The 14,800-nt window shown below is 38.5% G+C and overlaps 1 protein-coding gene across 1 annotated transcript in view; it reads left to right on the top strand.

The window, feature by feature from the left end:
• The window catches only part of LOC110163239 (calcium-activated potassium channel subunit alpha-1-like), a 248,254-nt gene that overhangs the window by 120,983 nt on the left and 112,471 nt on the right, over positions 1-14,800 (top strand). Inside the window, exons 4-5 of the mRNA XM_055150045.1 lie at positions 180-273; positions 3,064-3,175. Of these exons, the coding sequence (XP_055006020.1) occupies positions 180-273; positions 3,064-3,175 (206 nt within the window). The remainder of the gene's footprint in view (positions 1-179; positions 274-3,063; positions 3,176-14,800) is intronic.

The raw sequence follows: 14,800 nt of genomic DNA, 5'->3' as shown, positions 1-14,800 counted from the left end.
TGCATGTTTTTAACACATAAACTAATCCTGCACTTTTGACTTTTTATTTTGTAAGTTATATTTGCATTTACAGGAAGAGGAGAATGCATCCTTTAGAGTATTATTTTGAGTATTTTAAATGTTTTCATCAAATTGTATGTTCATGTTTGTGTTTTTTTTTCTTTCTTTCTGTGTTTTAGCCCCATTGAGTCGTGCCACATCTTCTACCAAGACTTCACTCTCCAGATCGACATGGCCTTCAACGTGTTTTTTCTGCTCTACTTCGGGCTCAGGGTGAGTTTGTACGCGCTCGCCGGGGTTTACTTAAGTGAGCGAAGTACTTAAGTAACAATAATATTACTTCAGAATAATATTACTCAAGTAGAAGTACAAAGTAGAGGTCCAAGAAACTGGGAAAAGTACTATTGAAGTATCTAGGGGTGTAACGATATCCAAGTCTCATGATACGATATCCCCACGGTACGATATTTATTGTGATATCGTGGGAAATCTCACGATACGGTGGGGAGTCTCACGATATTACCATGTTATACACCTAATAACAAGAGCGACATTATAAAATGCTTTGACCATCATTTGGTGTAACATTTATTGTCATGTTCACATCAGTGACATTTTGAACAGTTTGAAAAGACTTTGAAGTTGAAGTGCAAAATTCAAGCAACAACTACCGTATTTTCCGGGCTATTAGACGCGTTCTTAAGCCTCCAACCACATCGAAAAACGACCGCGCGACCCACAATCGCCCTGTACAGGAATCCACTCAGGTGTCTCATTATGACTTCAGTAAACTACAAAGCCGCACCACCCGCAGAACACGCAAACACACACGGAGCAGACAGCGACCGCACACCGAAACACACCCACAGACACACTCATCACTCCACGCCGACGAGGAACGGAACGGAGGAACGAACCGAAAAAGCGAGCGCGACGTGCCACTTCTAGACACGACTGAACAACTGAGTCACTGCGAACACGCCGACAATCCAGCGATCCCAGACACACCCTCCCTACACGCCACAACTGAACAAAGCCCAGAGTCACCGTGAACGAACAAACAAACAAAACCACTCACCCATCACACTGTTGTGTTTCCTTTAAAGTCCAGTGAGGTTTATTTGTGAAAAAAGTTTGAATATTTAATGACAGTGCGCTTTATAATCCAGAGCACCTAATAGCCCGGAAAATACTGTATAACAATGTTTAAGCACGACTTTGGTTAACTATGAAGCCGCAGCACATGATGGATTGTCGGAGCATTACGACGACCATAGTCACGAGCCTAACGGAGTTAATCTGACAGAAGATGATCAGCATCAGCGCACAAGGAGCGAGCTGATTTTTTCAGACGTTATGTAAATTAGCCATGTGGCTTTAAGTTTCGTTTCTGTAAAATGTAAACAAATGTGCGCAAAGCTGTGTTAAACACTTTATTACTCAATGTATATTTAAGTCCTCCTCGTGGGAAAATTAAAAAAAAAACTTTAATGTGATGGTATTTTATATTTCAGCTCCAGTTTAGCCACTGACCTTTTTAAACCCAACACGTCCACTGTGGAAACTGGGTACAAATCACTCGCTTTATATTCTACAATGTATTTCATTATTTCTTGAGCTGTTCTGAGGCAGCGCTGTCTAAATGCTTCACGTATAGTTTTTTGTGCTGACTTGATTTTCTGAACACGTTCTTGAAAGTTTTCAACATGTCGTCTTATCAAGGTCCTTCTCATGTTGTAGTATTTCCCGAGGTTGAACCGCTCGGTGTATTTTGTCTCTGCACACTGACTGTTCTTCGTCCGTCACCTTTTCTCCTTTCTCATTTCGTGTCACGACAAACCCAAAATGCTTTTAGACCTCAGACTTAAAAGCCACTGGTGTGTCCACGACAGGCCCACAGGCCGATGACACAATCGCAAAGGATTATGGTCCATGTAGTTTACTTTGCTCTGCACCACAGGAGCGACTGAAAATTCTTATTTTTGCCTAAAGACACAAAGTTTAATACCGTGACGAGACCACGATGATATCATGATATCACCAATATCGTTACACCCCTACAAGTAACAGTAACGTAAAGGCGCATTGCGTAACTTTTCTGGTGGAGGGTCCATCACCTGGTTGTTTCTATGGAAATGTCATTGCTCTGCTTAGAATGTTCCACATTGTGACATTAAACACCTCTATCTTACATTTATTACATTTTATAGGTTTTATAGCTCAAAACTGTCCATAAAAACAGACATTCTGACTGTGAGTGAAGTCGCCTCTCCACAGGTCTGACCTGTACCTTGGTCTCGTTTTAAGTTTTAAAGCCATACTGTGAAACATTCCAAACAAAGCAATACCATCTTCATGTATTAAAATGCCGGTTTAAAGATACAGTATGTAACTTCCCTGGTGGACGGTGCATCAACTAAAGATTTCGCGACCCCCCTGTTGAAAACCTCTGGCCTAGAACATCTCCATGGTGACAAGAAAGTGTCAGACTCCCATCGGAAAAGTTACATAGTGCACTTTTACAGCTACCATCAACAGAATGTTTGTTTGTAAAGGTCTAAAGTACAAGGTCAGCAGAATAAAACCCCGTAGAGACAAAGGGACATTTAATTCTCTATAAAAATCGATTCAAAACCTCAACAATAAACATCCTCTGTGATTCAAAGAGCACTTCCTCTTCAGTTTTGCGTACATCCTGATCCTAATCTAAAGTCACATTGTACTCACCTGTTCTAATCGTGTGTGAGTGCATTAGGGCTGCAGACTCGCCGTGATTGGACGCTGAGGTGCTTATGTCCCTTACATCCACTCTGAAGGTCAATTGGTTCGGGAAGATTATGTTTAATGGAAAATGAAAGGAAATTAACCACACAAGCCAAATATAAAAACATGCAAGATCTGCTGACAGTATTCTACAATGTTGTTACCTCCTCAAAAACACCTGAAAAGTGATATTACATCTTATATTTACATCTTTAAATGGACTTAATACCTATTGTTTTATGTTTTGTTTTGTATTAACGTCTCTCTTTTCTTTTCTTTTCTTTTCTTTTCTGTCTCCAGTTCATCGCGGCCAATGACAAACTGTGGTTCTGGCTGGAGGTGAACTCGGTGGTGGACTTCTTCACGGTTCCTCCCGTCTTCGTGTCGGTGTATCTGAACAGGAGCTGGCTCGGTAAGGATCTAAAAACCCATTAGACATTAAAGACAGAGACATTAAACTAGAGAGAAGGGTACTGTTTACCTCACAAGGTCTGTAAAGTGGATTTTTCATCAGACAACTTAGTTTGGAAGCCTGATTCATCAGCCGGTTTCACTTTGTGGAAACCGTCTGACCTCGCAGTGTTAGGATTCGTTCACTCGACAGTAGGCAGGAACATTTTTTATTTAACCAATCGCTGCTATTTGGTCGTGACGTATGTAATACACCAAATCCCGTAGGAATAAGTGCAATATAATATGATATAATATAATATAGGCGGGTACTTTTTTTTATTTAACCAATCCAATCCATTTCTGTAGCACATTTAGCAAACAAACAGTTTCCAAAGTGCTGCACAAATACATAATAATAACAACAATAATAAAATGATAAAATAAACTACTAAAATAATCATACTAGTCTTAAAATAAAATAAAAAATAAAATAAGAGCAAAATCATAGACTAGCAATAAATAAATAAAACCAATAAAAATCGCTGCTATTTGGTCGTGACGTATGTAATGCACCAAATCCCGTAGGAAGAAGGGCAATAACGTCTTTCCCTTTGATCAAATTCACAACATTCTCTTTGTTCCGGCTTTAAATCCTCGATCGTTGCCAACACAGAATGTCTGTCTTCGTCTACATCCATCTCGACGCTTTGTTTACTGTTGTGCTGTTCCACAAAAGGGACCCAGACAGACGCTTGAGTTTGACGTCATGGCTTCACAGCTCTTCACTGATTGGCCGGTGCGAGGCCTACAACTTCTGGGGTTCATGCAAACCATTGAGTGCAGGCATGTCCAAACTCTGGGCCGTGGGCCAAATGCGGCCCTCAGACAAATACTTGTTTGGCCCTCGTGCTTCCAGGCGAATTGGCCCAAATGACCTTGCATCAATTAAAACATTTTTACGGCAAAATCTACCTTGATAAAGTTCATATTTAATATTTAGTGTGTGATTTTGAGGATCTTAGCGTGAATAAAGACTGATGGCTCATTCTAATGTCTTAAACATGCAAATATTTCAATTATTCGCTGTACTGAGCTCCAGTCTACGGCCCTTGATCAGCCCTCTGCTTCGTCTGTGTTTAGATATGTGGCCCTTGATGAAAAAAGTTTGGACACCCCTGGTCTAGTGTATTCTGATTCCTGACCTAGTCGCTGGAGAGAAATGAAATTGGCTATAAACAGTGTTGGGAAGGTGACAGATTACATTCACCAAAATGTAATTTGTAACAGAATCCATTAAATTACTTTAAAGTGAGTAATGTAATCTGAATACTTTGGATTACTTGATTTGCTGTAGAGAAGCAAAGACTAGGAAACTGTAACATAAGATGTTTTGTTTGTTAAAAGAAAATAAAAAACCCAGACTTTACTGAACCAGATTAAAAATATTATTGAGAGAAGAGAAGGAGACAGTGTTGCCGCAGCATGGTTTAATCCTGTTAAATCCTGGTTTAGACCTGGTTTAGTCCCAGTTTAGTCCCAGTTTAGACCTTGTTTTAGTTCTGCTTTAGTCCTGGTTTAAACCTGGTTTGGACCTGGTTTAGACCTGGTTTTAGTCCTGGTTTAGTCCTGGTTTAGATCTGGTTTAGTCCTAGTTTAGACCTTGCTTTAGTTCTGTTTTAGTCCTGGTTTAGACTTGGTTTGGACCTGGTTTAGACCTGGTTTGGACCTGGTTTAGACCTGGTTTAGACCTGGTTTTAGTCCTGGTTTAGTCCTAGTTTAGTCCCAGTTTAGACCTTGTTTTAGTTCTGCTTTAGTCCTGGTTTAAACCTGGTTTGGACCTGGTTTAGACCTGGTTTTAGTCCTGGTTTAGTCCTGGTTTAGATCTGGTTTAGTCCTGGTTTAGACCTGGTTTGGACCTGGTTTAGTGTCCGGCAATGAGTGGAATTACCAGGAAAAAAAAAAAAAAGGGATATAGCCCGAAATGTGAAAACAGGAAAGTACCACCATGTAATCCATTTATTTTAACAAAAGTAACTGTAATCCAATTACCACTCACTGAAACAGTAACTGTAACTGAATACAGTTACTCATAATTTGTACTCTGATTACGTTACTCCGGTACATGTAATCTGTTACTCCCCAACACTGACTATAAAGTATGAGCCCTGCAGGATGATTTGGACCAAGTGCTACACCCCTGGGACTGGGACCCAAAACCGGGCCGTGAGCGCCCTCTTGAGGACGCACATCAGAAAGTTAGAATACATTTAATATGAAACTGGGCCCTGGGTTAGTTTTTACTGAAAAAGTCAAGGCTCGAGGTCAAAAAGGTGAAGAACCCCTGATCAAAACACAGTCATATTTTTCAAAGTGTCTTATGTAACTTTAATGGTGGAGGGTCTGTCAAATGCTTTTCTAGTGTTGGAGATGTTATTACTTTGTCTGGAATGTTTCACAGTATGGTATAAACCTTTCTATCTTCATTTATTTATTATTTATTTAGTATTTAGTGTTTTCTATATTTGTAAAAAGCGAACAGTTTAGTAATGTTAACACAAATCGTCATGGGAGCGGCTTGAAGGTGCGTTGTGTAGCTTTTCTGGGTCCTTAAATAGCTTTTCTTCACAAAGATGTTATTGCTTTTTTTCTGGAATGTTTCACAGTATGGCATTAAACCTTTCTATCTTCATTTAGACCAAGCCAGACTAAGTTACAGGTCAGATCTGCGGAGAGGCGACCCTGCTCACAGTCAGAATGTCTGTTTTTCTTGGTATTTTTGATGTTATTAGGTTCTTTTTTCAGACCAAGAGTTTGTTTTGATACCCGAGCGTTTCGACTGCTCACTGAAAGAAAAAGAACAGAATGAACCTTATAACATAAATTATCAGAAGACCAACTCAACCTCATCGGACTAGATATTTTTGAGCTATAAAACCACCTGTAATTTAAGAAACGTAAAGTAGTTTAGCTGTTTAATGTCATACTGTGGAACATTACAAGCGGAGCAATGACATCTCCATAGGGCCCCCAACCAAAAAGTTACTTAGTGCAGCTTTAAACTCGACCAACTCTTGACCAACTTGTCCAATCAGCTTTCGTTTATTTCAGTGACGCGTGTAAAACGAAGGAGCTCATTGGTCACACATCATTTCGAACAAAATCGCAATCTCAATTTGGTGCTTGTTTCATAAATTCTCCAGAAATTCCAACATGTTTTTCAGTCAAATGTGACATTTTTTTTTAGGTGTGTCAAATTATCGCGTTAATTGCGATTAATTAATTACAGTCATATTTAGCTCGTTATGGTTTTTAATCGCGTTAATCTTATTTTTAATCTCTAACTTTACTGTTTCTGTTCGCGAGTTGCCTTATTATAAAATCTGTTTTGATGTGTTGTTAAGACACAGTCCCGCACTGTGCAGTCCTGCTCCGCTCGCTCCCGCAAAGAACTGTGGCCTAATTTTCAATCCCGTTCTCGCCGCATCTGCGATAAACCTGCACACGTCTGATCTCTGAAAACATCACGACACAGACACAGAACAGACTCACCTTCACCATCATCATCCATCTGTCACAGAAAGAACATCTATATTCCACTGAGTCATGGCCTTTAGTAGAAGCTGAACCGCATCAGCACAAGAGCGTTGGTTTTTTTTTTCTTTTCTCCTCTTAGTTTATGCAAATTAAACATCCAGTTTTTAGTGAGACTTGCTCAAAGCTGCATTAAACACATTATAATGTCAAACGGGCTGATGTGGCTCTAGAGTGGTGATGTTTATATGTTGTAAAGTTGAGTTTATTTATGCAGATTAGTAATAGTAATAATGATGATACTTATATAAAAACGTTAATGATAGTATGAAAATAATGCAATAATGAATTCAAATGAAAATACCTCAAGTTGAAGGCTTTTCTCAGCAATTTTAAGGTGAAAATAAAAAAGAGATTAATTAGATTACAGATCATAATTAATTAATCCCTCAATTTTTTTAATCGCTTGACAGCACAAATTTTTTTTCTTGTATTTTTTTGCCGTAAGCAGCCGTATTTGTTTTGATACAGATGAACAGAGCGAGTCCTTGATCGGCTTATCCATAAAACACACTGAACTGAAATTAAATTTGCTTATAGATTTTAAAAGATTTGAGAAAAGCAACACTGAATCTCTGGTACAAACCTGCTCTGTGCTATATATTCACAGTTGGAGGTTCAGCGAAAGGTGCATTTTTGTCCTTAATAAACCAGTTGCGTCTTTCTAATGTAATTGTAGAATTTATTTAGATTTCTGAGTCTTTATTTTGTTTTCCAATTTCCCAAACACCTGCTCCTCTTCACATCCTCCCACTTCAGACTGTTGCATAATGTTTTACAGAGAATCAAAACAAACCGGGGCGTATTGTTTTCCGCTGCTACCATCTAGTGGCGAGAGTGGGTATAGCAAGTTGTTTTTCCTTGAGGATCACTGTAATACTTTGAAGATAAAAAAATATATTGTTCTTCAAATAATTCTTGTTTAGCTTTGTTCTGTAAAGCGTCTTTGAGTCTCCTGAAAAAGAGCGATATAAATAAAATGTAAGAAGTAAGAATTCTTTTTAGTTTGACAAGCGCTTTATAATGTTTGGTTATTGCTGTATCTGAAGTTGATTTTATTTTATTTATTTATTTATTTTTGTTGTAGTTGGAAGTCAGAGGGCTTGTTTGGTTCATATTACGGTTTTAGAAAGTTGTTTTCTCATCACAAACAGATCTAGAGTTGTGTTTTGTTTCATTCACGCACATTTAAATTAACACACAAACTTACATATTTAGGCTGAGTTCTTTTCTCAAACTGAAAACGTTCTGTTCCACCTTGTGATGTCATGAGATAATACTGGAAGCGCTTCACTGTGTTTTTAAACTCCATTAGGGCTGTGCAAAAATCTCAAAATATCAATATATCATATCGTTTAATGTGATGATGCTGTATTGATATCGTGGGCTGCTGTGTCGATATATCGCCAAGAGTATTTTTTTGGTTTATTCTACTAAATTATTTTGTTACAGCTACAGTTTTCGTTGTTTGTTTTAGTGGAAGGAAACTCGTTTATGCGACACATTTGACGTTTTCCGTGTTTTGATGATTTAAATGTTTGTGTTTCATATGAACTTTGCACAAAAAGCGGTTTAACTTTTAGAATTTTAGTGTCACAGACATGATTTAGCCTTTATATTTTACTGAACCGTATCAAATCGATTTGAAATATATCGGATCGGATCGAAAGCTCACCGTATCGAGATATGTATCGTATCGGCAACTTCTTAATGATACTCAGCCCTAAACTCCATACATCTTCACTAGAATCGTTTGGATAATTTCAGACCTGGAATTGCAAATCTCTACTGGACTAAAGGTAAAGGTAGCTGTTGATGTAAAAGCTACCACTTCATGACATCACAAAGTAGAACAGAGCATTTTGAGCTTTGGAGATGTAGACAGACTAATAATAAAGAGTTACTCAAACGTGTGTAAATGGTAACAGCATTATAATTTGCTATAAATCCATGAAATTCTTAGATTCCAACTGAAATTCTGGTTTATAGAGCAGGGTTCCCACAGTCATGGAAATCCTGGAAAAGTCATGGAAATTGAAAATGCCATTCTCCAGGTCTGGAAAAGTCATGGAACTTTGTAAACTCAATGAAGCAAGGGTGAAGGAAGAGTAGACCGCATTCTGTACCTCAAAAGACCAGTATTTTGGTTGGAACAATAACTGAACATTTTCAAAAATAACTCAACATTTGTGATATTTCTGGAATTTTTTGATCAAGATTCCAAACTTTTATTTAAAATACTAGTTCCTGGAGGTACAGATGAAAAAGTCATGGAAAAGTTTTGAAATTTTGTCAATAAAAAAGAGTCGGAACCCTGATAGAGGTTTGTGAATAAATCTATATAGAAGTATATTTTGGAAGATTTTATAACTCAAAATTTGTAATTTTTTTTTGTACATTTTCAGTTATTATTCCAACCAAATTTTGCTCATTTGAGGTACAGAATGTGGACTACCCTTCCTTCATCTTTCATGCATTTCTATATATTACAACTCAAAATTTGTGATTTTTTTGAAATTTTTGATCTTTTTTTGAGTTTTTTGGAAGTACAGATGTCAGACAACTCTTCTTCTTTGCATTTCCATAGGCGCATATTTTGGAAGACTTTACTTTAACTCAAAATTTGTGACATTTTTCTTTACATTTTTGGTCAAGATTCTAACCAAAACTCTCTTTTGGTTTACATATACATGGATTAAAGCTCAGGAGAGTTAATTTTGTGTAACATAGGACCATAAGCCATTTAAGATCAATTTGGGAAAGTCATAGAATTTTAGTATCTCTTTCACGCAACTACATCATTCTGTTAATGTCTCATTAGGCTATTATGATTATTTCTGAACGTCTGCACCTTTTGTTTAAAAGAGACGTCAATAAATGCACTGACAGGATTTTGAATGTTAAAAAACTATAAAACCAAACCATAAGGTGAGTGGAAAGAGTTAACATTTCACATACCCCTAAAAGGCATGGAAAATTCACTTTAGGTCATGAAAAAGTCATGGAAAAGTTTTGAAATTTTGTCAGTAATAAAGAGTGGGAACCCTGATAGAAGTATATAAATAAGTACATATATATATAGAGAGAGAAGTATATTTTGCAAGACTTTACAACTCAGAATTTGTAATAGTTTTTGTACATTTTCAGTTATTGTTCCAACCAAAATGCTGCTCTTTTGAGGTACAGAATGTGAACTACTAGGGGTGTAACGATATCCAAATCTCACGGTACGACATTATCACGATATGCATTTCATGGTACGATATTTATTGGGACATTTTGAAGAGGCTAATAATTGTAGATAGGACACTTTTTTGCTTTTAAAATACCTTGACAAGATTTTGGTGTGAATTATTTCCGTCATAATCCCAAGAATTAAAACATAAACAATAAAAAACATATTTCTTCATGTTGTTTGTGCGAAATGAATCATGGGATATGTAGTTTTGGATGTTTATAAGCTGTTGCTACTGTAAAACCATTCACTTAAAGGTTGTATGGAGGATTTTTTTTTGTTTTTTTTGTTTCAAGTTGTCAATGATAGATTATAGAGATGCAGTAGCCTTGTAATTATGATGACCAAAAAAAAGAGAATAAAAATTCATCAACTCTGGACGTGGTGGGGCTAAACATTTGCCAATAGATAACGACACTGCCTCGTTATCTGTGAGCTGACAGGCTGTCAATCAAACTCCCTACGTTTCTAGTGTAACTGACTTGCCTGCGCCGCCGGTACGTGGTTTACGTACGACTGTCACGCAGTCCACAGACGCAAGACGCACAGACGCTGTTTACTCCACCAACGCAACAGTTCTTAGCGGCTTTTTTTGACCTATATCTTCCTCGCAGTTTGCGCACAAAGTTTGTTGCAATGGCGACAAGAATCCAGGAGCAGTTCACCGCAAAAGAAAGTCCGTTTTTGAGGTCGCTGAAAGAAGAAGACAAGGGGAAAAGCAGCGAAGCCAAACTAAGGTGATTCTTGAAGATTCATTCCAGCGATGGCGCGACTGAAGCAGACGCAGGGTCTAAAGACTGACGCACTGGTCCACAAATTACTCCTGGACAGGAAACTTCTGCTTATTATGAAAACGTACTTTATTTCCAAGAGCGAGACAAACGTTTTTCAGGACACGAAAGCGATATCCTATGTCTGAAAACGTAATTTTCAAGGCAAAGAAAGAGTCCGCTTGCTGCTGCGTGTTGTAGCAAGTTCATTCGCACTGAATCTCCGCGCACCCTTCTTCTGCACCCCTTTCCTGCTCCTGTCCCCGCTCCCTGCTCCGCTCTTCCCCTGCTCCTCACTTCTCCGGGCACGAAATCTCCGCGCACCGCTCCGCCTCCCTCTCTCTCTCCTCTCTCCCTGCTCCCTGCTCCTCACTTCTCGTCTGCGAACGAAATGTCCGCACACCCGCTCCCCCCGCTCCTCACTTCTCCGTCTTGCCTAACCAACACTGTAGTTAGTTGTTTACAAGTCATGTGCAGCACCGGCTGTAAACAAACCTGTTTCTGGCGTAAAGGAGGAGGAGGGAGGAGGCGTTTCTACGTAGGAGCTGTAGGGGAGGGGGGGTGGTTTCACACATGCGCAACATTTGGAAAAGGACAAACAGTCGCTGGATTTCTCGTTCCTTGGAAAATCCTCTATACAACCTTTAAGCAAAGAAACTTGTGATTCAATATATTTTGACAGCCCACGATATTATTGTGAGACTTTTGACGATACTATATCACGATGTTTTGGTTATTCATGCATTTTTATATATTCTCTATTTCTATCTATAACTCAGAATTTGCGATATTTTGGAAATTTTTTATCAAGATTCCAAATTTCTATCTAAAATGCTCTTTTTTGGAAGTACAGATGTCAGACAACTCTTCTTCTTTGCATTTCCATAGACGAATATTTTGGAAGACTTTACTTTACAACAGTGTGTGACATTTTTCTTTACATTTTTTGGTCAAGATTCTAATGAAAATCCTCTTTTAGTTGGTCTTTTGGTCATTTTGTGTAATACTGGACCTTTAAGTCATGTAAAAATCATAACAAACTGATCCATGAGTGTCAAAAATTATAACTACAGCAGACTCAAGCACAGTATGTCTTCTCTAATATTGTCCACATACATCTTTGTGCAAGGAGCAAACCAGAATGAACTGAACGTACGTGTGTGTGTGTGTGTGTGTGTGTGTGTGTGTGTGTGTGTGTGTGTGTGTGTGTGTGTGTGTGTGTGTAGCTGTTTCTGTGGTTCTATTTTTGTCCCTGTGTTTTCCACTGCCAGACTCTCTCCTCACCTTCACTCCGAGGTGTGGCTGCTGTTTCTTTTCCGCTGTTTTTCACAACTCAGAATGAAAAGATGTGATCCTCAGAACAGTGTTTCCTGTTTTTAAAGTGTTTGTTTTTGGAGCTGTGCAGAGGGTGAAAGGTCAGAAGGCGGCGCTGTGATTGGGGAGTTTGTGGTCGACAGGATGATGTTGTGTTTTGAAGGCTTTGAAAACAACACAGTGAGATTATTTGCATATTAACAACAGTTTTGAGTTTGTGAATGAACTTGAACAGCAGCGTCATAAACATTTTGTTTAGTAGATCAAATGATTCTAATGAAGGTGTGTGGAGTTTAAAAACACAATGGAGCACTTCCTGTATTACCACATGACATCACAAGGTGGAGTGTTTTCCATTTGAGTGTTCAAAATGTTTTAATAAATTTAGTTTTTCACAACAATAATTCCTTACATTTTGGTGCTTTACAATCCTCTCATAGAGCTACACTATAAACATTATCCATTCTCTTTATAGTTGCAGTAGTTGTCAGTGTTGGTCCTACACAGACTTACTCCCCCGGGTGAGATCCCCTCCTGGTGCCGCCCCAAATCCAGTGGACCCCAAAGTGCGCTGCAAAGAATTTGATGTATGCGCTGAACGTCTGGGCAGTGTGTGGTCACAATCGATTTTTTATTTTTCCTAGCGCTTATGCTGCCGCCCACAAAATGCTGCCCTGTTGGCCCGTGTCTAGGAACGCCCCTGCTCGTAGTGTGTAAGCTTTTATTGTAGCCACAGCTGCCCTGGGACTAAGGCCCCGTTTACACGTGCACTGGTATTTTTAAAAACAGAGACATTTCCCTTCATTTGTACCCATCTTCAAACGGCGAATTCTCCTCTGAAAACAAATTTTTCTAAAAACTCCGGCAAGAGTGGAGATTCTGGAAATCTACGGTTTGGCATTTTCTTGTAAAGTCAGATAAGTTTTAGAGTTTTGGAAGCTGATGTGCCAAAAGTGCGAGCAGTGTTTCCCTTTTGCTCTGATGATTCAATTAATTTCTTTTCAATTCAAGTTTATTTCTATAGCACATTTAAAACAACTTCAGCTGACCAAAGTGCTTCACATACAAGTCAACAAAACAGAAGAAACAGTTACATATACATAGATACAGAAAACATGCGAAAACTACAATAAAAACACCAAGATACTGGCTATGACTAACTCGTACTAAATCCCAGGGAGAAGAGGTGAGTTTTCAGTCTCGTCTTAAACTGTGTTACTGTTGCTTTGATGATGATGATGAAACATCAGAGCAACAGTCACATTTCTTCTGGTCAAACACTTTTCATGTGTTTGTATTTGCACAAACAGCTGATGTTTCATATCCATGACCAGAGACGAATGAGGCTCGGGGGTCAGTCATTTTGTCACTTCTTTAACAGATCTGTGGAGAGGCGAGCCCGCTCACTAATGCTCATTTTTCAAGGTATTTTTGAGTAAAACTTACAACTGTAACAAAATAAATGCTACAGGTTTGAATCTAACACAGGTTTGGTGTAGTTATGACGACGCTCGATGGTGTATTTATGCAGGTTGATGTAAACTAAAATTAAAATGAAAATGACGCTGTGTGCACGACGTTATTTTGGAAAATAGAGGGAGGGAAATATTCGTTTCTCAGCATACCCAGCTCTGTGTAAGTGACAGAAATGAGGCTGAAATCTGCCGCTCACACCACCACAACTCAAATACAACAGTCAGTTCAGTCCCATTCATGGATTTCATCTCTATTATTGGCAACATTTCAACATTTGAAACATTGGATATTTATTATAAATAACTCATTGATATGGCTATGGTCCTACTTTTTCACCATTTTTATTTTCATTTAGCCCACAGGGGTCAAACATACGGCCCGGGGGCCAGATCCGGCCCTCCAAGACCTTTAATCTGGCCCTCGGCTGATTTTCTACTAAAATATTTTAATTATATTTTCTGTTAAAATATTGGTAATTTTCTGCGGTGTTTATCACAGCAGCGTCTCCAGCGTCTCTGTACGTGGCCCCTCCCACCAGAGCAGCACAAATGAAGACTTGTCTCTTTCCAAACGCTCTTAAAGGACGATCGTTTTGACTGTTGACCGTGACACCCTCATCAGAAAAATGTCCAACATGAGAAAAGTGGAGCCGAGTGCAGAATTTTCCAAGAAAAATTGACTTATTCCTATTTACATACAAGTTCATGTTAAAACATTGTGTTGAAATTGAATTTTTCTTAAAGTTTCAGGTTGTTCATAATATTATAATATTTTGTAAAAGAAAGAGTTCATCAATTAAAAAATATTTCTGTAATAGATTTGTGTTTCTCTGCACAAATATTTGAACTTAATGTTATTTTTGGGGTTTATATGACATGAGTTTTCTGATCCGGCCCCTTTGGGATCAAAGTAGGTTGGATACCCCAAATCACAACTCACAGGGACTAACAAAATATATTTACCAGTAGAAACACTTTAATATGAGACATGCATTTGCCAAAATTCAACATTACATTATTCACTTAAAGCATGAATAATGTGCACCTTTTTCTGATGGGGAGTTGGTCACCATGGCGATGCTGTATGTCAATCATCCCTTTACACTGTGTTTCATCCACTCTACATGTTTCATTCAAATAGATGTACCATTATATAACCTCCAGCCCTGCCCCGTGTCACAGCACTTCCTCTTTTCCTCTTTTCCTCTTTTCCTCTCGTCGTCGATCAGCTGCTCTTTTCGGCCCCGTCCACGTCCGCG

This window comes from Boleophthalmus pectinirostris, unplaced genomic scaffold (assembly GCF_026225935.1).
Source record: "Boleophthalmus pectinirostris isolate CB_2022bp ecotype Guang Dong unplaced genomic scaffold, ASM2622593v1 HiC_scaffold_14, whole genome shotgun sequence".
Lineage (NCBI taxonomy): Eukaryota > Metazoa > Chordata > Actinopteri > Gobiiformes > Gobiidae > Boleophthalmus > Boleophthalmus pectinirostris.
This window is presented reverse-complemented; position numbering and strand designations above follow the sequence as displayed.